Consider the following 25,552-nt stretch of genomic DNA (forward strand, 5'->3'; position numbering starts at 1 on the left):
GATTGTGGATGCTGTTTGTTGCGTACTGACCTTGGGTGTGTCAGAATGCAAGTCCATACAGTTTATGATTATGAGAGGCCAGTAAAAGACATCCAAATAAAAGTTAATGACTCGTGGTCAGTTTTACACAGACTGTATGCAAATGATCCTAAAACAAGTTTCTTTCTTTTTACTGATGAATTGATCAATAATAAACGACCCATCAGGGAGCTCTGTTGATCCTTATATGGACTTATATTGGCTCATTTACCAAAAAAGAGTCTTTTGTGTGTGTTGTACTATTCAGGGATTAAACTCTTGCAATGGAGCTCATTAAGGGGTTTGATGGTTTCAGTGGGTCTGTTCCCGTTAATGGTAAAGATTAAACCTTTCTTCTGTCTAAACGACAGATCTGACCTTTTTCATTTGTAACGTGGATGCTACAGTTTTCTATGTTACAAAAGGCTTATTCACCAAAGCATTTTAGCACTAAAATCATAAAAAAGATCTTATCAACGTAATACAGCAAGGTTTCTGAGATCCCTGTACACTCCTGGTAAAAGACACAGCGGATTCTTTAAGTGCTAAAAGCATATAAGGTACACAAGGTTTAATGCTCAATCAATGTGTATGAGTGTGTGTGTGTGTGTGTGTGGGTGTGCGGATTGTCATAATACAGGTTTGAAAAATCAGGACAAAAGTGATGATCAGCAGAATAATAGAGAGGAGTCTCAATCCTTTGTGCTATAGATTTGTGTTATTGATAGTGCTGGGGAGACAAGACGGGGATGAAGAAATGCTTTGTTTGCACAGAACAAAGAGGATTGAGCTGATTTAAAAGTAATGTCTTTCTGCAGGGGCAGCAGCTAATGGACTTGGAGCACAAGTTAACTATAGCCAAGGAAGAACTGGAGAAGACTGCACTCGACAAGGTGAATACAAGGGAAAAGGGGGGGGGTTAACTTTTTTTTCTCGCTGTAAGTATCATACTTTTGTAACACTTCTTTATTTGCAGGTTTTTTTTAACTTTTAGCTTATCTTGTCTGTGACCCATTTAAATCATGCAATGTCAAATGCTGAATAGAGAAACAGCAGCTGAATTATTTAACGAATAAAGTATATGTAGTAATATCAGTCAGTATGAATCCATGTTTTAGAAAAGTAGAATTTGAAGGTTGAATGGTAGGGGTAAAGGTAAAATAACTCCTAAAAGAAATATTTTAATGGCAATATTCTCTTTTGTGAGGATGTCTGCATTTTCAAAAGGTTTAGCTTCAGCAGGTTGAACACATGCAGCAGCTTTAATTTATGAGGTATAATGTTATTTTTATATGACACACTGTGACTGGGGGCAAGTTAGATGAGTTAAAAATGCATGGGGAGAACAGCTGATTAGGAAAACACATAGTTCTGGTGCTCAGCTCAGTAGTATTGACATCAGACGCTGTTGTAAAATAATTAAACCAATCATTCTATTATTAATATTGATTAAAAGTAAATGATTTTTTGAGCATTCTTTCTTTTTTATTACTCTGGTGAGTAACGCTTCATGTCTTGCCTAACGATGCCTCCTAGCTGACTAAAGTCCCTTTAAAGCTTGGCCTCCCATGGCTTAATGCTTAAGTAAGTTTCTCATGTGGATGCATTGAAGGAGGAATGGAGGGATTCAAAAATCTTCTTGTGTGTGTAATCTTGTTTGGGGACAGGAGTCTCAGCTGAAGGCGCTGAAGGACACAGTTCACATCTGCTTCTCAGCTGTCATGCAAAACCAGCCCAGCAGCAGTCACAGATTTCCCACCTCCCCCACCCACTTGTTCAGATACTCATCACTCATCAACAGCTCAAGAGTCACCTTTCAGCAGCCACATGCCAAGGTAATTCTGTATTCCACTCAGTTCCATCTGATTTAATGTTTATTCAGAAGAAGGCCTGGGTGTTGTAAAAATCCAACCTTTTTGTATTTAATACATCGGTCGAGTGATCTGCTCAGTCTATCAGACATCCTCTGTAGATGAGGACCTGCTGTCCTTGAACTAACAGTATGTCTCACTGTAATGCATCAATATGTGCTTTGCAAAGGTGTCACAAAGACAAGCATTCACTTCTAGCATTTATACACTGTGGGGTAGTTATATTGTTCGCCTTATAAAGCCTTGAAACCCTGAACCCTGAAAACCATTTAATTCTCATTCATTGTGGTTGCAACAGTCACATCTCTTCTTGATTTTGAAATGGCTTAAAAATCACTGAAAGCACATTAAATGTTCAATAAAAAATACCACTCCCTTCTTGTAACTTCACACACCAAAAAAATATAATTTGTTTTAGTGAATAAATGAATCAAGTGGAGGCACTCTGTTTCACTATCTAATCTTTTTTTCTAATCATAAAGCTAATCAGTTTTTCTAATCAGGCAGCACATTTCTAAGTCATAAGAATATTTATAAACAAAAACTCATCTTTTTTAGTCATTTTACCATGCGTTTCTAGTAATGAAATCATGATTACTGCTTATTTCATTTTGATAATGAAGGTTCATCCGTTTGTTGAAGTTGGGATTAGTTAAAAAAAATACACAAGTCAAACATTTGATGAATAAAACCTGCAACTACTACAAAAACATTTATTTGACAGTAGTGCATAACACTTCAGTCTACACTGATTTATTATCAGTTAATGTATGCATTTGGGTATGAAATCAGTCCCAGGGACACATTACAGAGCTATACAACTATAGTTTACTTAGGATTGTTAGGATTTGGGTAATTTCCTACTTAAATTGCAACGTGAGTAATTCTCAAGACAACAATAACTGGTATTCAATTTTAAACTTCCCTGCTACAATTACAGTTGAACCTGTGTAACCTGTTAGTTATCCAACTAACTAATAAGTAAACAATTTTATAGCGATGTTGTGACTAGGGACAAGATTCCCTGGGTGCTGCCTTTAACTGAGAGTGGTTCAACTCCTTTCTTTCAGATTTGCTGTGGCATTTTTCACTGAGTCTACGCCGCTACTATGAAATGTAACTGCTATCTCCTTAGTCGAACAAGTTTGTGTTTGTCAATAAATCTTTTTTGCATAAGACATCCATATCTCCTGGAGTTTCTGAATTGACGAGCTCAAGATTTCCATAACAGTTAGAAGTAAACATTTACTAAAGCTGTAATAAAAAATGTCATTGTGGTAATCCTGGTTGATTGCTGAATTGGAACGCTATTTTTTTTAAAGCCAGCTTGATTCACTGAATTTAGATGAACAATGCAGGCTGAATACAAAATGCATTACTACAGCCTCTCAGTATTTCCAAAAGCATGACCAATCGGCCTTTTCCACACAAGACATTTTGACTTTTCATAGCAAGAAAAGCATGGCATTTTATTGCGTCAGTCATCCAGTATGTAAAAAGTAATGCCCTGAGATGGTTATGCTAAATGGGTTGCAGCTCTTTTTTAATAATATTAATTACTGTGGTTTTCCTGCTACAACATGTCAAAATGTCTGCCTTGAAAAAGGCCTCTAGCATTGACTTTGCCTTGAAATAGCAGGCCAATATGAGTGACCTTTGTGTGAACACAGCAGTTACAATGTCTTATGATGAAAATGAGATAAGTTTGTTTTGTAAAGTGAAAATGGAAAGCGAGTTGGATTTGCGATTTGCTTCTGTAATGGCGGAGTATAATTTTCCCTCTGACTTTTCAGATAAGATAAAGCAGGCTGCTGTTTTTTTTTTTTCTCTCTTCTCTGTGTAAACACTTTGAAATTGAAATTCATTTCACACTGTAACTCCCAGCTTGGTGACATCATGGAATATAACTCTGTGCCAAAATATTCACCTCGCCGCACTTCAGAGCGCACATAATGCACTGTCTGCGATATGAATTTAAGTGTTAGCCGATTATTAGCTCCTTTTCAAGTGGCTATTTGTCAATCTGATGCCCTGAGTATCACTCTCTAGAGAGAAATAGCCCAGGAAATAATTACTACCAAATATAACAGTTGGGCAAACACGATTCCAGAGGCTGTTCAGAATAATAACATGTCTAAATCAAGCAGCAGTCAAAGTACTTTGTCAATCTTTATATTCTATGGTGCTGTAGCTTTAGAAGTAAATCCCAATTACTTCTTTATGGCATTATGGGAGTTTTGGTATGTTGGACTTATTCTCTATGAAATTATTAACTGAATGTGACACGGTCTTTGTTTAGAGCCCCTCAAAGTCAAGGTCACAGTAGACTCAACTAAGGGCTCAGAATTTAATCCCTTTTAGGAGTAGAAAAAAGGTGACTGCCAAGAGAATTCATTGTAAAAATCGGATTATGCCTTCAGTGTAGATATTGCTTCTTGTTTTGCTAGTGAAACACACTGACATTTAAGGACTAATGTCAAATGTCAAGGTTTTATCCAGTAAAAACATAATCGTTCATCAAAAAAGGAATGCTGACTAAAATAACATTTCTACATATTGGTGTGACTCTATAGGCCTAAAAAAATGAGCTGAAACACATCAGTTTTGCTTCTGGAAAAAATCTTTCATAGTATGGTTATTTTTCCCTCTACCAAGCAGTCATGTCAACCTCAATCAGAGATTGTGTTAGTTCTGATTTCTGAAAAGCAGCCGCTGCAGTCACTTTGAAATAATCAAGCTGGCCACAGAACCACCATGCCTTATCTGCCATGATCCTGGTGAGCAATTCTGTCTTTAAGAGGCTTTTCTTTCCTCAAAGCAGTCACAATTTACTCTGTGTCTCTTTTGTGGGTGCCTAAGAGATTTGATGTGCCACTTAGAGGTTTTTTTTTCATATTTCTTCATTTTCTTATCATGCTTCAATACCGCCATCCCTACTAGTGTCGCCACTGTCCCTCTGCAGTGGCATCACACAAAACTATATTCTGTAATTGACATGTTCTGTCCGTATTTAAACTCGTGTCAATGTTGGCAGTAAAACCGGATGATCCCATTATAGCAAGTGTGTGTTTCCCTGTCACCTTCCTTCCATTACTGTGTGCCAAATAATCGCAAGCACATGGGCAAAATAAACATCTCACAAAAGATAAGACAAGCAGCGGAAACTCAAGTTAGGTGTGGGATGATTTTCTTTATGCTAATGAAGTTATTACTTCCTACTTCATTAGCATACAAATAGCAGCACTCAACTTGTGAGCATTTGCTGGCTCCATTATCTCCTGTAGCCACTGTACACTTTGACAGGCTGTCTGATAAATCTGAGCGAGCCCTCACTGTAAAGATTGCTGGGGTGCTCCATCTGTCCACTCTGCCTGTGTATGTGTAGGTGGGTCAAGACGCATTTAAATCACTGCCAAATTTATTTCAAATTAAGTAGTAAAAAAACAACACACAATAGCACTTATGCACTGTGCATAAGAGAGCCAAACAGCCCATAGCTGAGAAGTTCGGTAACAATTCTCTAACAGAGAGCGAAATGTCAAGAACTTGGCTCTTTGATAAGCACGAGGTGTGCCTCATTAAGCTCATTAACAGCATGAAAGCTCTCAGAAGCATTATTATTACATCTTTTATCCTTATTCCTGTTGTTTAGTTTTCAACCTGACATATTAGTATAAGTGGAATGTAGCTGAATGCTAATAATACTGAAAATGCATGGCTAATCATATCCTAATTATTGTTGGTGATCAAAAGGCAATCATTTAGCACACAGCAGGGCCTAATAGCACTACCACCACTGCAGAAAGGAAAGAAAAAAATACTGCTAAGCTTATAACATATGGAGAAAAGCCTTTAAACACTCACTGGGTGATAAAACATACATTTGAGTTTCATGAGCACACTTAGACTAAAATCCGCTTTGTGTTTTTGAAATCCAAAGTGGGTAAGTGCAGGGATGTTTGTTCAAGCACTCACTGACACCACTTTGAGCTTCACACTCGTAGTTTGAGTTAACATAATGGGCCTTAAGCTCTGGTAGACGCCACTGATAAGACTCTCCCAGACCTTGCCTCTCAAACACCAACACACACACACACACACACACACACAACTCCTCTTGCTGGTGAAAGATTCATTAGTGTGAAGATGCAGAGATCAGCAAGATTGGAGTGGAAGTTGCTTCATATTTAACAGTCTCTGGGATAGAGCCAAATCTTGTGGTCCGATAGCATGCAATTTTCATCAAAGTAATGGGAGATGATGTCTTAGATGCTCGGAGCACTGTGCTGGAGGAGAAATGAGGCATTTCATGCCGTGCTCTCAGCACTTACTATTTACTTTTATGATTGTTTCCTTGTCTATATAAATCGACAGGATATTCATCTCGCAAGGAGGAGCGAGTAGGTGGTTGACAGAGCAAAAAAAAAAGCAGGTTGGAGATATTTATCAGGTAAATTTGGATTGTAGAATAATGCTGCAATACAGTTACATCATGCAACAAATATGAGTGTATCCGAGTAATGTTTTCTGTTAGGGCTCTTTTAAATTAAACTGTTCTTAAGGAAATAAACCTTTGTGATTTAGATTAAAAAACAATCTTTGTACTTTATTTTCAAAGACAAGCCCTTAATCCTTTTCATTTTTTTTAGTAGTTAATTAAACAGAACACTCCTTAATAATAAACATTTTCAGTTTAAGCTTTACCAAGTTTCTACTGGAAGATCACTGCCCCTATGGAGACAGAACAGTGGGTTTAATGCCTCCCCTTTTCCATTGCTGTAAAATTCTGCTGATTCTGACGGATGCTGTCAAAAGTTAGGAAATAATGCATGAAATGTTCGCCCAAAAGCGGTCACCTCTACAAGCCAATTCCACTGAACCTGCCTAAAAAAATGTTCCTTCAGCTGACAAAGTCAGAATGGAGTTTGACAGTGACAGGTTAAGATTGCTTGTGTTCATCTTGAAACCATCTTGCTTTATGCTCTCAAGAGAACACTTTTGACCCAGTTAAGGAAGATACTACTGTATGTACTAACCTTGTGCAGAAGCCTGGCTGCAACAGACACACAAAGTTATGTTTGGAGGAATATGTGCTGTACAAACTTTGCTTATCTTTTACTGGTTGGTGCTTACAGGACTAGATGTGGTAGGAAGCAGGAAAACAAGCACAGTTTCATATATTACTTTTGTGTTTTACTGTACAGTTACAAACTCGTATATAGAAACCATTAAAACAGCCTGTGCAAATAGTAGGTTCTTACTTAAATAAAAAATATTCTTGTATTATTACTTAATCTAACACAAGAAAGTGGTTGTAGGAATAGTTGAGGATCTACATCTTACACCACCATATTCCAAGTACAAGTAGGTGACTTTTCAATGGGCCATTGCTGGTGTAGAGAGCAGTTTTGCACCTCATTGTGAGTGAAAGCTTGAGCTGTCCCTAAATAATGTCAACATTCCCTATGCAAGAAGGTCAAGCATAAGGCATGGGCTCTGCTCACAGCCCTCAGCAGAGTCTGGAAACATTATTCATCACTCACAGAGTACTTTGAAAGAAACTGAGGTGGCTGTGGTTCAGGAGTTAGAGCCGGTCATCCACCAATCAGGTTGGTGGTTCGATCCCTGGCTCCTCCAGTCTGTATGTCTAAGCATCCTTGGGCAAGATACTGAACCCCAAATTGCTCCTGATGGCTGTGCCATCGATGTGTGATTGTGTGTGTGAAAGGGTGAGGCAGCAATGTATCTGCGCTGGGTTCTGCTTGTGAGCATTTGACAGAGGAGGGCTGAAGTAGTGCAGTTCAGTTATAGGTCTTTACATGGCTATTAATGTCTCCACCACGCAACGCATAAAAATAACCTTAACTACATGAATGGCCTTGGGTTATTCTGCTACTATATAGAGTACTGTACATTAATCATATCATACTGCATGTCTTGCATCCTACAAGAAACCCAGTGGATATATGATGTAATTCTTTCATACAGCCTTGACCCCTTTTTTCACAGACATTGTATAAATATCTGATTTTCATGTTTATTGAGACAATGAGAAACACGATTATAGAGCTGCAACGAGTATTCAGTTCATTGATTAGTTGATTGCCAGAAAATAACTGACTGATATTGATAATTAAATAATTGTTTTAATAATTTTTTAAGTAGTTTTCAACTACTCAGATGTTTCGATTTAATACTTTTCTTTGTCATACGTGATTTCTGACTGCCTGAAGATGTCCCCTTTGTAATGGTCATTTTTCACTATTTTCTGATATTCTATAGACCAAATAATTAAATTAAATTAAATAACTGGCAGATTAATCAATAATGAAAATAATCATTAGTTGCAGCCCTACATGGTTATATATCTACTCAGGGCTCTAAGAATGGAAAGTTTCCATTCAGGTTTGGCACAGCCATACAATTACTCATCAGTATTTGAATGACTATTTCTAGCGAGTGATGGAAAAAACAGCAAGACTGAAGCTTGCCATGCTATGCTGCCACGGTCTCTAGCACAGGGCATCTCTTACACCACTGACTCAAAGCACCTCAACCTCACAAGAGTGATATGTTTTCATGTGGAGATCATTTCAGGAGGTAGTAGTATAGATTGCTTTACCATCTCCAGAGAGAGACTGTCCATCTTGTGCTCCTCCCACTATCTTAACATTACGTTGGCTGTTTTTACAGAGGGTCACTTCACTGAAACGTCATTGTCCATCATTTGAAGCTCTCGCAGTAGTAAATCCCAAATCCAGAGGTGGGTAGTTACGTGTTATATTCACGCCGTTACATGTACTTGAGTAAAGTTTTTTAATAAATTGTACTTCTAAGAGTGCATTTGCGATAAAATATATGTACTTCTACTCCATTACATTGGGCTATACTTCTCGCTACTTACTTATATTCAGCTGAGCTCACACGACAACAGCAATTGTATCAATAACTGGATAGTATCACACTGTATAACACCGCAGATCAGTTGTCTGATCTCACAACTGCACTTCTTGACCCAAACAGCTGATCTGCAGCGTAATAAAGTCCGCGGCTTGCATTGGAAAACTGAAGTTCTTAGGTTGAAAAAATGTAGTGCCAAAGAAAAGGGCTGTCTGACGGACAGCAGTACATTGCTTTGTTTCCATGCCGGTAGGCTACTCTTGCCTGCTTCTCCAAACTGGGGGCGTGTCAACCCCCATCTACTGCGAGTAATACAATAACTATGGATAAGTATCTCATACAATCCCACTTCAAAAAATCTGAACTATCCCAACAATATATGTGCTCTTCACATTTGTTGAGGATGTGTTGTAATACATCCATCTAATATTGTTATTGGTTTCAAAAGACATATTTTTCGAAAATTAGTGAAAAAAAGTTAGCTCGTTACTGACAAGATAGTTTGGAAGATGTACATGGAAGTAATAAATTGCATCTAATGAAGTTACTCACTACTTGAGTAGTTTTTTACGAGATACTTTTTTACTTTTACTTCGGTAGTTATTTTTAAGAGTACTTTTACTTCTACTCGAGTAAAATTTATTATAAAGTAACCATATTTTTACTTGAGTACCATTTTTGTTTCCTCTGCCCACCACTGCCCAACTCTGTCCCCAGAATTACACTAGTTTTTCACTCACAGTTGATTTGTGTATGTTTATGCAAACATCAATCTCATGCTGGTTTCAAGGTCCAACTTCTGGGACCTGTAAGTCAGTTGCTAGACAACAGTGCACTCGCATTTTATTCAACAAAATCAGACCTGAACAATACTAAACAAAGTGAACTCTAAGAGAAAGATTTGCTTTTAGTATCTGGTTTGCTAGACATATAACATTAAGGTTATATGTCTAGCTCTGTTAGGGTAATATTAAGGTTCTATATTGTATGTTTCCTTACTGACAACTAAAATAAAAAACATATGCAATACTTATAACTTAAAGCTTAATTTGTAAACCAAATTTTTGAAATAGCTGGTGTGATGGTGTGGATGTGGACTCTGGCTTATAGCTGCAATAGTTGAAATTAGTACTGGATATGTGGTTGTAGAATATTGCTCTGTTCACCTCCAAGCCTTAGTACCTCAATAATTCTCTTTTTAGTTTTTCAGCACTGGCTGTCTTTCTTTTGCCCTTCCTGCTGCCTGTTACAACACAGTCATTCCAGTGATGATTTATTTACAACAAATAAATAAATTAAATTTGTTTAAATGAATAAGTATAACCGTTATGAACCTTTAAGTGAGATCTGATTACATTTCAGGAACCCCAGAGCCACTGCTGCATCAACAAGCCATTTACACATTTTATTTTTAACCCCAAGTTGAAATGTTCTCTTTTTCTCTACAGGATATCTCCAAAGTTCAGAGAATTGTCACTGCCAGTAAATCACCCATGAACATTGGAGTAATGAGGAGAGAGAGTGGCGGAGGTAAAGAGTGCCAGATGGAAAAGGTGAGCCTTCAGAGTAATTAAACTGTAATGGCCTATGTGACCTGAGGGCCTGACTCCATGACGTTCATCTGTTCACTGAATTCATGCTCAAGTCCTGCATCAGAAATCAAACAAGCCACTTTTGCTCCAAGTGTCTTCATTATGTTTATTAATTGGAAAACTTTATGCAAGAACTGCAACAAGTTTAATCTTAGAACACTGATGACACATGCTTCAATTCATAAATTTGATTCAACTTGCAAATTGCTGTTATATTTTGGATAAATCCCTTCTCCTTGCACATTACTAAAAGATTACATCAATCCCACTAGTGCTAGCAAAATTAGTCTGTAAGGGGTGATGATTAATGTTTTTAAATTTGCAAACTCAATTCAAACTCATCATTTGCCATATTTGCATTGACAAGTGCTAGCATCACAGAAAGAGGAGGCAGAACAGTAATGTAAATAAATTTAACATATGTGAGAAACAGTGGTGTAAAATACAGTGAAAGAAAAACATCCATAGGAACAACAAACAGAGCCATAATCTTGGATACCCAGTGATGATGAGGAAGAACATATACATTCATAAACCCCCAGTGATGACAAAGGCAGTGTGCTGTGTGGAACTTTGTTGGATTCAAAGACAATAATGACAGTACATACATTACTTTGCAAGGAAAGCAGCTTACTCTCAAAGTTGGCCAAAGGTTTGGCTCTGTCTTGTGTCGCATTAATCCCTTGTTTTGAAATATGACCAAATGATACTCAATGCCCTCTTACAACACAAATGTTGTGCTACTTGTTCTAACCAGGGGTGTGCCCGAATACAAATACATTATTCAGCGAAGCACAAATAGTGGGTTTTATACGATTTGTTTCATACAAATATTTTAAAAATTATTTGTTTGGGGTGTCCCCCAGAGATAAAGCTGAGCTACTGACACATGCAAAGTGCTCCCAAGGGGCTCTCCATAACCTGTTGTTCCCCTTCTCCTTTCCACAAAGTTAGGTTGTAAAAAATAGGCAATAAATGAAAAGTAAAAAGCAATAATCACCTTTTAGGTTCCTCCCTACACATTACATGGTGTGCTGTCTCTGTGTTATGGGTGTATAAATAGGTAGAGGTCTGTCTGCAATGAGGCGATGATTAAAGTTTTAGCTTAGTAAACAGCGCAGTCGTCTATGCTCTGGGAGACGACAGTTCAAGACCCAGTGTGGGACGTCCTTCGTAAGACACTTATTGACACACAAATGAACACACATGAACACCTATTGTAACACTTTAATTTTCTAAAATTAAAAGTGTAATAACAAAAACAGGATTCACTTTTATTCGGATACAAATACAGATACAAATGATTTTGCTGCCTCAACAAATACAGGTACAAATACAAATACTGGGATCTCTGCACATCCCTAGTTCTAACCCTGCATATAAATGTTAGCTGTTGAGCAGGACTCAAGACAGAAATGCAGAAATCTTTTTCTGGACACAGGAGATTATGATTACATGGAACACAATTTTTATGGGTAAAGATTTCATCATGAAAGATCTGAGTTTTCCCAATGGATCACACAGGACTGAAGGAGGGTCTTACCTGTGAGGGTTTTAAGGAATAAAAAAAAGGTTTGTATAACAACAGATTAAACATTGTAAAAGCAGTCCCCCTTCATAACTGGACAAACTGAAAGTTTTGGGGCAGAAGCAATAAAAATAGTCTTCAAAAAATAGTTTTCCTAAGTGCAAATATGTTTTTATAAGAAGGGGTTTCATTTGAACATTTGAGTGAGCTGAGTGCCTCGCTGACACTTTGAAATCATTTATTGAGGGAAGAGAGAGAGAAGCAATCATTGACCTCTTCTGTTACGATTTTTTGTGAAGGGCTTTGGTACCTTAGAGTCATAGACATGCTTGTCTAGGATCCGGGCAACTGCGAGGAGTCAGCTATCAGGAAGGCTCTGAATGAATATCTCCAACCCTGTTAAAACCAAGAGGATTTGAAGAATGCAGGGGAAGCAAAACAGGTCCGTAAGGATTTTTGACGAGTGGCTATCAAGAACTATTACGGATACAAGTTGATAGACCACTGGAGACAGAGGAGTATGAAGGGATGCCACCCAGAAAGCAAATTACCCTCTGTGGAAACTGTGTCAAAGAGATTCTTCCTTAATGAAATCATGCCAAAAACTATTGTTCACTGGTATACCATAATTGATTATATAATTTTGGCAAGGTTGTAAAAATTGTACAGCAAGAGGGAGAAACATTCTGATACAGATAAGAGGAGACATACAGTATTTGAAAAAGAGACTCAGATATTGTGTTTTCTCATGAATGCTGCCACATCTTCTCCTGTCCTCCTCTCCCTGCAGGCTGGGAGGAAATGAGGAGAGACAGTTAGTTTGAGTGTGTATAACCTGCAGTCTGTGCTTCAGTTTGAAAATTAAATGTGATAGGTTTGCAGCAATCCAACAAATGTTTTGCTTTTCCTACACAGACTTCACACTTGAAATATATATATTTCATATAAAATGCATTAGGCTTGAGATTGTCTCACAGTGTTATGGAGTATCTAGGCGTTCACCTCTGTTCATCACCCATCCTGCTTGTGGTTAGGTGTATCCAAATATTCTTGTGTTCAGCCAGTGTTTCAAGCAGGTAATTCACAATTTAGCTAAAGGTTAAAGAGACTTTTTAGTGACAATGTTTTGTGTTCATCCTGTATGAAGCTATGTTTTGGCCACAATGATTTGCAGCAATGTTACATGGAGGCAAAATTATTACCATGGGAGCAAAACGGCTTCAAGACTATCACAGAATAGAAGTGTCTTGACATTGCTCGGAGCCATGCTTACAATTCTGTAAGAGAAAAAACATTCTGTAGGGCCTCAATTAATGATTTTTTTCAGCATTTATTATTTCACAATTGATTATTTAGTCTATAAAATGTCAGAAAATACTGAAAAATGCCCATCACAAGTTTCAGGAGCCCAAGGTGACATAGTCAATTTGCTTGTTTTTTTTCCAACAGTCGAAAACCAAAGGATATTTACAATGACGATGTGAAACTGAGAAAAGCAGTATATCCTCACATTTAAGTGGCTGGAACCAGCTAATGTTTAGCATTTTTGCTTCAAAAAATAAACAATAAATGAATAAAATGTTTAATCTACTGATTATTTCATCAACCATATCACATATCACATATCAACAGCTTGTCATAAGAAGTATAAGAATGTTAGTTGGATGATTGTATGGTTTCAGAGGAAGTCAATGGAATATCATTAATGTCATTGGTATAAAACTGATTTAAATCCTATTTATCAAACAGAACTCTCTCAGTAGTCATGAGTCATGAGTAGTCTCTCCACCCTTGGCACCTATATACATATATATGTATGCTCCTTGCCGGAGCATGTTCGTTGTACCACATCAATCTCTATAGTAGTTGGCATTTGCGGATGTTGGAACACTGAGCTAGTTGGTTCGTTCAGCTTAGATGTTGGGTTTTGAAGCATCCATATATCCCACAACGTCTGCATGTAGCCCTTCTCCAACAGATCCCTATTCTCTGCCCTGCTCCGTCTATGTTTTGTTCCAGTAGCCCATTTCTCATCAGGGTGTCCTGGTTCCCCAACACCTGACGTGGACCTTGTTGACCAGGGCGACCTCCGAGCTGGTATGACTCTCGAATTTGCAGTTTCACTCATACTGAAGTAGGCCAGCAGCATCAAGGACCTTGCCTAAGGGTCCACACTAGATATGTTACCCCGCCCTGGCCGGTATTCGAACCCCGAACTCCCGCGCCAGAGTCAGCAGTGTTAACCACTGTGCTATCCCGCTGCTAGCCACCAAACCACTGAGCTATCCATCGAACCATCCAAAGTGTACTCTCAGTGGCAAGGTAATAACACAAGAACAGAACCTCCCAGGGCTGAGACTGAACAATACTGGAAGAGTATATGGGAGAAGGAGGCATCACATAACACCAATGCTCAGTGGCTAGTGGATCTAAGAGCAAACCACAGCAATCTCCCAGATCAAGATCCAGTGACCATTACAATGGCAGACATTCAAGAACCACTGTCAGGTAGGAAGAGCTGGACAGCACCGGGCCCGTACATGATCCACACCTATTGGCTAAAGAAACTGACTGCACTCCATGAACACCTGGCAGCACAAATGAACCAGCTGCTGATGGATGGGATGCACCCAGAGTGGTTAACCCAAGAGCGGACAATCCTGATCATGAAGGACCCCCAGAAGGGCATGATCCCATCCAACTACCGGCCAATAACCTGCCTCTGTACAACATGGAAGCTCCTGTCAGGCATCATAGCGGCCAAGATGAATAGGCACATGGCCCAATACATGAGCAGGGCCCAGAAAGGAATTGGTAGCAATACCAGGGGTGCTAAGCACCAGCTACTGGTCGATAGAGCAGTCACCCAAGACTGCAAGACCAGGCAGACCAACCTTTGCACCTTCCAAATCCAGACTGACAAACTGGTAATGGCTAACCAACCGGACATCGTGTTGATTGACAAACAACAGAAGAAGGCAGTAGTGATAGATGTAGCAATCCCAAGTGACAGCAACATCAAGAAGAAGGAACACAAGAAGATCGAAAAATACCAAGGGCTGAAAGAGAAGCTAGAAAAGATGTGGGGAGTGAAGGCAACAGTGGTGCCAGTGGTAATTGGAGCACTGGGGGGCTGTGACCCACAAACTGGGAGAGTGGCTCCAGCAGATTCCAGGTATAACATCTGAGGTCTCTGTCCAGAAGAGCGCAGTCCTAGGAACAGCTAAGATACTGTGCAGAACCTTCAAACTCTCAGGCCTCTGGTAGAGGACCCGAACTTGAGGAAGACACACCACCACCCCTGATGGGAGGGGGGTGAGAAGGGGATTTTTATATATATATAAAATCCCGTTCTCATATATTAGGGCTGTGCCCGAATACAAATACGTTATTTGGCAAAGCACAAATAGTGGGTTTTTTGTGAATATTTGTTTCATACAAATATTTTTAAAATTATTTGTTTTTGGTAAGAAAAAAACAAAACATGTCAAATACCAGCAAGCAGGTCAGTTATAGTCGCTATCTCAGTCTCTCTCCTCTGCTCCGCTGTTACGTCTATCAGCAGGTCTCAATGAGGGGAGTCACATCCACCTGCTACATGACACATATTTCTTAATTTAGACATCACTTTAATTTTCATCTCTAATTTTCTAAAATTGTAAGCGTAATAAAAACAAAAACAGGATTTTTAAGCCTCTTTCCACTTTTATTCAAATACAAATACAAATAATTTTGCTGCCTCAACAAATACAGATACAAATACAAATACTGGGCCCTCTGCACATCCCTAATATATATACTGCCACTAGACCATGACATATACATAAGCACAAAATCTAGTACCATTGTTATGCAGATCACAAACAAGTTTATGTCCCATTAAAAACCAATGAAGGGGGCAATTTTCATTATCTTTTATCTTGTCTGGCAGAAATAAAGCCAAAACCTTCGCCAGCTAAACAAAAACAAATCAGAAATAATTCTCTGGTCCTCCAAAGTCCATCCTCATATTACAGAAACATCTTGGATCCCTGTCGACAAATATCAAACCTGCTGCCAGAGACCTAGGTGTAATATTTAACAGTGACCTTTCATTTGAAAAACAAATTACAAACATTGTTCAATCATATTTTTATCACTTGAGGAGCATCTCAAAAATCAGGTCTTTTCTCTCTCAGCCTGATCTCGAGAAGGTCATCCATGCTTTTATTTCATCTCGGTTAGATTACTGTAATTTATTGTATTCAGGCATCTCGGTTAGATTACTGTAATTTATTGTATTCAGGCATCTCAGTTAGATTTCTGTAATTCATTGTATTCAACACCTTCAGCTGATACAAAATGCAGCAGTGCGGCTTTTAACAAATACTAGAAGACAAGATCACATCAGCCTTGTTTTAGCTTCTCTTCACTGGTTACCAGTAAGTTTAAGGATTGATTTTAAGATTTAACTTATCACATTTAAAGCACGTCAAGGTTCAGCTCCCAGCTACATTGCTGAATGCTGCTCCCCTATGAGCCAGACCACAGGCTCAGATCCTCGGGCAGGGCTCTGCCAGCTCAAGACTAAAGGTGACCAGACTTTTGCAGTCAGGGCCCCTCAGCTCTGGATCTCCCTGCCCAAGAATCTGAGGCTTGCAGGATCAGTGAAATCTTTTAAATCATTTTTCAAAACATATATTTTAAAAAAAGCCTTTTTATTAATTCTAGCACACTGTTTTATTTCCAACATGTCTTACCTGTTTTATTAATACTGTTGTTGTCTTTTTTTAATCTTTATTGTTGGGGATTTTATTCCATTTAATTTTTACATAAATTTAATTGCCTGATTTTGTTTGCCTCAGTCCTGAAATGTTTTAATCCTACAGCACTTTATAACTTTGTTTTGAAAAGTTCTGTATGAATAAAGTTTATTATTATTATTATTATTATTATTATTATTATTATTATGAAGTCTATTCATCTCATGTGTTTTCACTGAATACACACAGTCCCAGCATGCAATCTGCACTCTGAAATAATTTCCCTCTCCTCCGATAGACGGGGGGCGACTGCTTCCAGAATCAGACGGAGGAATCGGCTGCAGACAGTAAAAAGCTACCAGAACCACAGCAGGTGAGCTTCACTTGAATCTATATGGAAATAACAGATGCAAACATTGTAGAATTCTTGTTACTGCAGTGTTGTCAGTCTTGCTGTGTTTTGCCCCCTAAAAAAAATGTGTATCAGTTCATCAGTGAAACTGTCTTACGAGATAAGGCTGGTGTCTCTATATTTTTCTAATAGTCAAGAAATCCAGTGAAAAGACCTGAGGCAGAAGAAGTATTCAGATCATTTACTTCGATAAAAGTACCACTACAGCAATGTAAAAATACTCCATTACAAGTAAAAGTCCTGCATGAAAAACCCTACTTAATGAAAGTACATAAGCATTAGCTGTAAAATGTAGTTAAAGTATCCATTTTGTCTGATATATTATTATATATGACATCATTAGATTATTAATACTGAAGCATCAGTGTGTAAGCAGCATGTTACTGTTGTAGCTGCTGGAGGTGGAGCTAGTTTAAACTACTTTACATACATACACACAGTTAGCTAGTTTAGCCCAGTGGTTCCAAACCGAGGGGTTGGGCCCCTCCAAAGGGTCACCAGGAAAGAGAAGAAAAAGCAAAGATCTGATAAACAAATCTGTTTTCAGTTTCTCTAATCTTTGATTTTTTGTGAAATACTGGATCATTTGAACATTTATTGAAATGAAAGAAGTTCAGAGCAAAAATCACTATTTGGTGGGGCCGTTAACAACTCATAGACATCTGAAATGTGACACTGACTAAACACTGCTTTTTGAAAGAAGTCAAAAGACGAAAAAGTCGGAAACCACTGGTTTCATCTTTAACAATGTGTTGGATTTTGAAAGCTTGTTATACCATCCATTGTGTCAAATCTTCATCTGAAAAGTAACTAAAGCTGTCAAATCAATGCTTTGGAGAAGAAAGTACAATATTTCCCTCTGAAATTAAGTGGAGTGGAAGTATAAAGTAGCATAAAATTGAAATACTTAAATAAAGTAAAGTACAGTACTTGAGTAGATGTACTCAGTTACTTTCCACTACTGGAAAAGACTAAAACCAACAACATATTCAGTAGGGAAAAGAGTAGGGAAGGCTCAGTACTTCCCACCTTCCCTACTCCATCTGTGGCCCCCACCCTAAGCCCATTGGTTCTGACTGAAGATGTAAATCTTAAAAACAGGTGACAAATATAGTTTTGCTTCATAAAAATGCTAAATAATTCCTTTATCCAGCTGGGCACTGTAATTTTAGCTAACATTATTAAAACAGAAGTAAATTTAGATTTTTTGGGTGGAATATTTTCACCATCTATAACATATATGTGGGACTGGGACAGTGCCCGTGTTTACATTAATGAGAATATGTCACCCAGTGCAAAGATGTGCTTTGTTGACGTGTTTTAATAATTATTGCACAACAATGGAGGTCTATGGCACAGAGACAGTAGCTACATTAAAATTTGTCAACACAGAAAATATAAAAAAATATATCACCAGCCTTATCCTTTGCTTAGTTCTTCTGTAACAGATTATAGCAGTTTTTAGACTATTATAGTTATTCGGAGCGTAATTTCTTGCATTACACAGAAATTTCAACAAGAAAAATGAAAAAAAAATGTAGCAAGACATTGCATGTCTTAAAGAATTTCATGAAATGCAAGACTACACAGACAACTAACTAATCACCAAACAAACTAATTCAACTCGGTTTGTAACAAAATACAAAACAAAGAAGTGAAACAAAGCACAACGGATGACACAGTGTGATGGAAGGATGTACAACTCCTATATCATATTCCTAAAAATAAGGCAACCAATCTGCTAAAATCTAATATTCAGTGTGCCAATGTCAATGCCTTGCCAAAGCCTATGCTTAACTGCTTCCCTCATCATATTATTGAATTGAGTCACACCTGTTTGGAGGTGGCAGATGGTACAGCAAAACAATGCATCTCATTTCAATTCAGTGCAATACTGTGTAACTGAGCAACTGCCTTGCATTCCAAGTGGCAGCGTTCCATTTTTAGAATATTTGCACAAGAATGCGAGAATATTTAAAAAAAAAATCTCGACAAATGGGCAGAATTGACTTCACTGGTTTGTTTTATGCAAGAAAGACAGTCTGACAATTGCTTTTTTTATATAATACAACAAAGGACTGTCACTGATTCAAAGCATTACAAGATAATGGTATTCTGTATTAGATAGTGATATAGTGCTACATAATGTAACATGTAACATGTTTGCTGTACCAACAACACAACATGCATGACCAGCAAAAAAATATAATAATAGAAAGAATTTGCATCGTCGAACCATGTCCACCTTAACAACAACAATATTTTGTTTGGGAACTAAAAACTAGTAACATTTCAGCTAATTACTTCTTATACATGAACCTTTTGTTGGGGAAAAACTTTTTTTTTTTTCTTTTAATCTAATTAATTGGAAAATTTTCACATTGTGTTGCAACACTATATCTACCATCAGCTCTCTTTGCTTGCTGTCTGTTGGTATCCCTCATGCACAGCACTTGCCATTCACCGGGTAGTAAACAATTTGATTAGTAATGATCTGCATTCCGGTCTCTGTGGATCAATCTGCATTAAAGTGCCCCCTATTTCTGTCACTACTCTACCTTCATTATGTGCTCTCATGTTCGATTTGTGAGAGTGAGAACCTGAGTGGCTTCTCCCCTTATGTTCAAATACTTCCGGAAGAAAAGGCAATTCTTTAAGTCTCGCAACACAAAGAAAGGTTTATAGGAAGACAGAGCAACAGCTGCACTTTGTAGGTGAGATATATTGTACAATAAGCCCTCGTCTATTTACTCAGTCTCCTCCGGCAGACCGATCAGACAAAGAGGCTCTGGCGGATGTGGCCTCAAGATCGAAAGTCTGATAGACCAACACCAGACACCCTCAGTGGAGCTTTCAGCCAGAATAACTATAATGTCAACAACATTGGAGGAAATAACATTGTTCTGGGTTTGTAAATATATTGTGTAGACTTAAGAAACAGAGTATGCTATCTAACCTGTGTAACATTTGTTCAAATGTATGGTGTATCATGCTGGAGCCCACCATTAAGATTCTTTGTGAGTTAAGTAACTTGTTCTCCTTAAGTCAAAAATATAACTCCGTAACACTTCAGCAAACTCTGACATTCTTAAACAACACAGCATATCTCTGAAGCAAAGTAGCACCAGTATTGTTTGTTCTGACATTCCTGAATTCATTAAAAAGGTGCAAGTGGAAGAACAGCAGCTAGAATGTGAGGAGAAAAATATCAGCAGTTTCAAAGACAGTTTATGCACCAAGTATGCAGTTGCTCAAAATCATTATTAATAAATGTTCAAATTATTATTATCATTATTACTATTATTATTGTTGTTATTATTATCATTATCATTATTATTATTATTATTATTATTTAAACAAAACAAGTAGTCTTTCATCTGTCTGTCAGTTTTAGCATTGTTAAAATAGTTGTTTTACCAATAGCGACAGAATTAGGACAAGAACCTGCTATGTTTGTTATTGTATTTTAGAAATAATGGTGGCATTTGTGCTCAGTTGCTAACATTATCTGAGGAAAATAATTATACCTTCTGCCTGCCTAGCTAGTAAAGTGGGAAGTGTACGCCCACGTACGTCATTTTAGCTGTAAATTATTTTATTTATACCTCCACATGTTTCTGGAATCTCTTTGTATTTTATAGACTAGACTAGATATATTGATATAAAGCCTCTCTATGAACTGTAATCTTGGCCCATCTTATTAGAAAAAAAAATATAACTGTAAAGATTTCTCTTCATCCATCCTTATGAAAAACACAGTGCACAATAAGTCAATATAAAGTCAGAACTGTACGTACCATGCAATAGCAGAAACTTTATTGTTAGATATACAGTACATTTGTTTTTAATCAGCTTGACTGCTGACATTGTCAGCTGATAAAGCTGTTGCAAGTTTCTCCAAAAACCCACCCTTGCACAAAAACTATAAGATGTCCTTAAGGGAGTTTTTGCTAGTGATAAATAGGATTCACAAAAAAAAAAAAAAAAGAAAATCCTAAACCCACATTAAAGTGGGCGGGAACAGAGTTTGGCAAGAAGCCACAAGAGTGCATTAAGTGAGAGATCAAGCTTGCCTGCAGAAGGAAGTGAGAGTTATTGAGTACCCAGTCTCAGTCACACACATCCATGTACTTCAGTTAAAAATGCACTGCTCAGTATTTTGTAATAACACAACTGCCAAATGATATGGTCAAATACAAAGTTTACTTTCATGCTCCCCCGAAAGTGATAGGATAAGTGTAGAGTTGCATGTTGCCTCTTTTCTGTTTATTTTGCTTCAAGCCAGGTGGTAGAACTGTAACCCGCTGCCATGCAGAGTGATGTGTAACTCAATAATTTGCAAGCAGCCAGCAAGCCTTAAGGTATTCTCCAAAGTGACATTGGCAAACACTAAACAGATGCTTTGCTTGGAGAATTTGTTTCTAGTGCCTGTGTGCTGTATTTAAACATGCCATTGCCAAAAATTATTCAGAATACCAAAGAAAATTGCATCACATTAAAACAATACATTGGAGCCCAAATGATTTTGTCTTTAAAATACAAGAGGGAATTTGTGAAAATAACAGGAACACACACACACCTCTATTAGACTGCATTGTGTTTCAACATGCCACTGAACTGTAAACAGACTGGTGTTGCTCTCGCTGCTGTTCTTCAAAACCCAGAGAAGTGCTGGTCTTCCATCCCACCAGGTAGTTAATTGCATTCAATCTGCGTCCCAAGTGTAACTCCTTCCTTCTATGCCTAAGATGAAAACCAGCAGGATTCTGTAGCCATTAAAGCTGGGCAATCGATTGCAAAGTTACCAAAAATCAATATTATGACTCACTAACTGACCTAACTTCAGTCACATCAATACGTTTGATAAATTCCTCCCTTTATACAGGCTGCTACCTACCCCTTGAAAGTACAAAAACAAATCTAACCCTATAGGCCAAAGTACACAACCAGTCAGAGTGTGCTGTGAATTAATTTCATGAATCACCGGGTCGGTATTGTTCCACTGAGTAATTTTAAACAGTGTATTCAACCAGACAGTTCCAGTCTACTGTAAGTCTGATAGACAAAATGAGTCATTGTTGGAGTAAAAACAGCTGGGGGCAGGTGCAGAAAAACATGTCATGTCAGTCATGTGGGCACATTTTGGCGTCAGTCGACAAGATACAGAACAAAACACAGCTACATTTAAGTGCAGCTTCTTACAAGCATTCAGTCAGGTGTGATTTTGTAGCAAGTTTGCAGAGAGATTGTGTGCCCAGGACAGGCACATGAGCTGGTCATCAGAGCAGAGTCAGGTTAGCAGTAAACCGTGAATTTAACAATGAACATTCAGTATGACACGGTGTCAATGCAGGAGGTGTAGCATAAGTAGCATGTTAGCAGAGCAGCAGCTTCAGTCCTCCATCTGTGTCTACACTCGATGCATTCAGGCACAGAAATGAGTGTAGGTCACCTGAGCACTGGCAGCATTCAGAGCCCAGCACACAATCACTGTGTTTAAAATGGAAGAAAATACATTTGAAGCTTAGAACTGTGCTTAAAAACATGAGCCAACATGCAATCGACTCAAGTGACATTACTTGAAGTAATTTAATTTTTAAAATTTTACACAGCTCCCACTGGAACCACAAAAGGCTTTACGTAACTTTTTTTCACATATGTAGTAGAACTCCCCAAGACCTTCAGATTCTTGTGCACAGGTGTATTTAATGAGATATTGTTTCACTAAATGTTACCAAGGTAAATGTGACAATTAGTCATGGTTTCAGGTGATATCACCCAGCCCAAGTAGCTAATCCCCGGACTACCTCCTTCAAAGTCAGCATTTCGAAACCAACGAGTTGACAAGGCTGTTGTATTTCAAAGGCTCATTTAAATTCATCCCAGAAATATAGCCTTGTTTTGCCGAAATGAGGAGTACACAACCTGTTAATCCTTCACAGCCCCCAGCATCCCAAACTCTCATTTGCATGGACAGCGACTTGTTCAGTGTTGCACTTGGGTGGTCCTAATCAACTTTTATGTCATGTGGTCAGTTAGTCACTGGCACATACTGTATATCACATGAACTGGATCAATGAAAACCCTTCTGCAGGAGTGCCCTGCAGGGATCAACTCTTATCTTAAAAGTACAAAAGATATGCAGTTAATCACCACATACTGTAGGTGTTTACAATGATTTACTCATATTGTGATAGAGAAATGAAAGTTACATTGATGTTTTTACCATTAAATTTCAGTATTTTAGTGACTTAAACCCACTTTTTTGAGTAAATTATATGCACAGTCACTTTATTATTTGTTTGGTGGGTATCTACTTTTCCAGTGACAATCAAATAGTGCTGCCCTGTACACTAACATTTTTAAAAATCTGTCATTTCCTTTAGGGCTGCAACTAACGATTATTTTCATCATCGATTAATCTGCCAATTATTTTTTCCAGTGATTAATCATGTGTCAAAAAATGCCTTTTATAATTTCTTAAAGCTCAAGGTGACATCCTCAGATGTCTCCTTTTGTCTGATCAACAGCCCAAAATCCAAAGATGTTCAATTTGCTGTCATGTACGACAAAGACAAGCTTCACATTCTCACATTTGAGAAGCTGCCATGATTGAATATATAGAATTTCTTTGCTTAAAAAGTCACCAAAACAATTATTCAATTATCAAAACAGTTGAACCAATTAATTTTCTGATGATTGACTAATCTATTAATCGACTAATCATTGCAGCTGTAATTGCCTTACTCCACACCCCCACACATTCACTCCCAACATAAGGGGGCATGTTCAAGCTAAAACCAGGAGCGAGAGAGGAATTAGAAGTGTGTAATTATTGCCCAGTAGTAATGGCAATAATTATAGTATTGGTAATGAAACGCTACTAATTAATATTATATTATCTTAAATGCTTAACTACTTCCTTTGCATCCCAGAGATATTTAAGAGCATTTCCTTCTCAAATTACAGACCACCACATGTCTACTGTGGAATATTATTGTATCAGTCTTGCTCATTATGAATCTTTATCTTCTGAACCTAACAGCAAAGGAGCCAAGCGCAGACTGGAAAATTCAACACAAAGCCCTCAGACGGCAGCGAGGAGGCAGAGGGAGGCAGCAGCAAAAAGACAAAGCCACATAAATACAACTGAGCGGACGGCATATCATCCAGAATGCAGAGCTTCTGCATTGCCTGGAGGATCTTTCTAAGAGCACACACTTGCGCACTCTCACAAAAAAACATATGTGCGTCCACACATGCTCACACAGACACACACACACACACACACACACACATACACAGCTACACATACACATATCAGCATTGTTTGCAAAAGCTGAGACACTGGAATTGTCAACAAATTTCAAACTGTCATCTGAAAACCTCCATAGTAAAATGGCATGCATTCTAGAAATTCTTTTTAAAAAGGTAGCAATGGCACTGGTAACTTGTTTCATGATTGTTCATTTGTTGTTTACTTATCTGAGTTTTATTCTGAGTGAAGACACTGCTTTCTAAATGTGTGATCTTTCTAGAAAAATCCCTTTGCACTAGTGAGGTCTGACACTGTATCCTGTGATAAGTATATCAATTGACAAAGAAAAAAATACTCCTTCTACTTCTACTACTACTACTATTACTACTACCCAACTTAGAATATTGTTTGTCACTCATTGTAGCAAGGTTTATTTACTCCTCCACATTTTGAAATATAGAGGCTCAAGTTGGCTGGCCAACTGTTCAACATTTAATATTTCAGCACTCTTTCTGCCTTTAACATTCCAGAGGCAAAGAGCCAAAGACTCACAATGGGTCGTCTCCCTGAGAATGTGCCATGCACTGAGTAGTAACTCCTAGCTACATGTATCTGTGTTATCTGACCTTTCTGTGTCCTTTCAATAAACTGTAATTTTCAGTAAATGTGTGAAGAATAAATTGTTATTTGTGGGAAAGAAATGAGTGAGTATGTTTGTGATCAGAGCAGGAAAAGGTTGCCCTGTGCAAAGAGCAATCACACCTCATGAATATGAATTACATAGTGTTGTACTACTGGAAGGAGTTGTCAGAGAAGTATTTGACACTTGTGAGGTCAGAGCTAAATTTTCAAAAAGTAGGAATATACATCATGCATTTCTCAAAGTTAATTTATGTTGAATAATTGTCTGATCTGACCTTTTTTGTCCTTGTTACCCAAATCCAGTTGGATGACTGAGGATCTTCATAAACCAGCTGTAGGCAATATTTATTTTAGGGTTTACTGGAGTCTTATTTGATCACTGAAAGCTGTATCCACAAGCCAAACACAGCCTTCTAAGTATGATGTGATGTACAGTTAGTTGCCCAGCAAAGTACCAAGTATCTATGTTATTCATCTTACTGGAATACAATTGTCACCATAAAGTCAGGGTTTATTTAACTATATTTAGATTCATGTAACTACCAGATTGATTTTAAGGACATTTTACAAAGAAAACAGCACAAAGTCT

The 25,552-nt window shown here is 37.9% G+C and overlaps 1 protein-coding gene across 1 annotated transcript in view; it reads left to right on the top strand.

Annotated features, from left to right (window-relative positions):
• The window catches only part of luzp2 (leucine zipper protein 2), a 165,615-nt gene extending 140,606 nt beyond the window's left edge, over window positions 1-25,009 (top strand). The window contains exons 8-12 of the mRNA XM_067575340.1: window positions 837-911; window positions 1,686-1,853; window positions 10,238-10,342; window positions 16,950-17,024; window positions 24,109-25,009. Coding sequence (XP_067431441.1) covers window positions 837-911; window positions 1,686-1,853; window positions 10,238-10,342; window positions 16,950-17,024; window positions 24,109-24,216 — 531 coding nt within the window. The 3' untranslated portion in view covers window positions 24,217-25,009. The remainder of the gene's footprint in view (window positions 1-836; window positions 912-1,685; window positions 1,854-10,237; window positions 10,343-16,949; window positions 17,025-24,108) is intronic.
• Window positions 25,010-25,552: the final 543 nt, after the last annotated feature.

This window comes from Thunnus thynnus, chromosome 1, assembly GCF_963924715.1.
Source record: "Thunnus thynnus chromosome 1, fThuThy2.1, whole genome shotgun sequence".
NCBI lineage: Eukaryota > Metazoa > Chordata > Actinopteri > Scombriformes > Scombridae > Thunnus > Thunnus thynnus.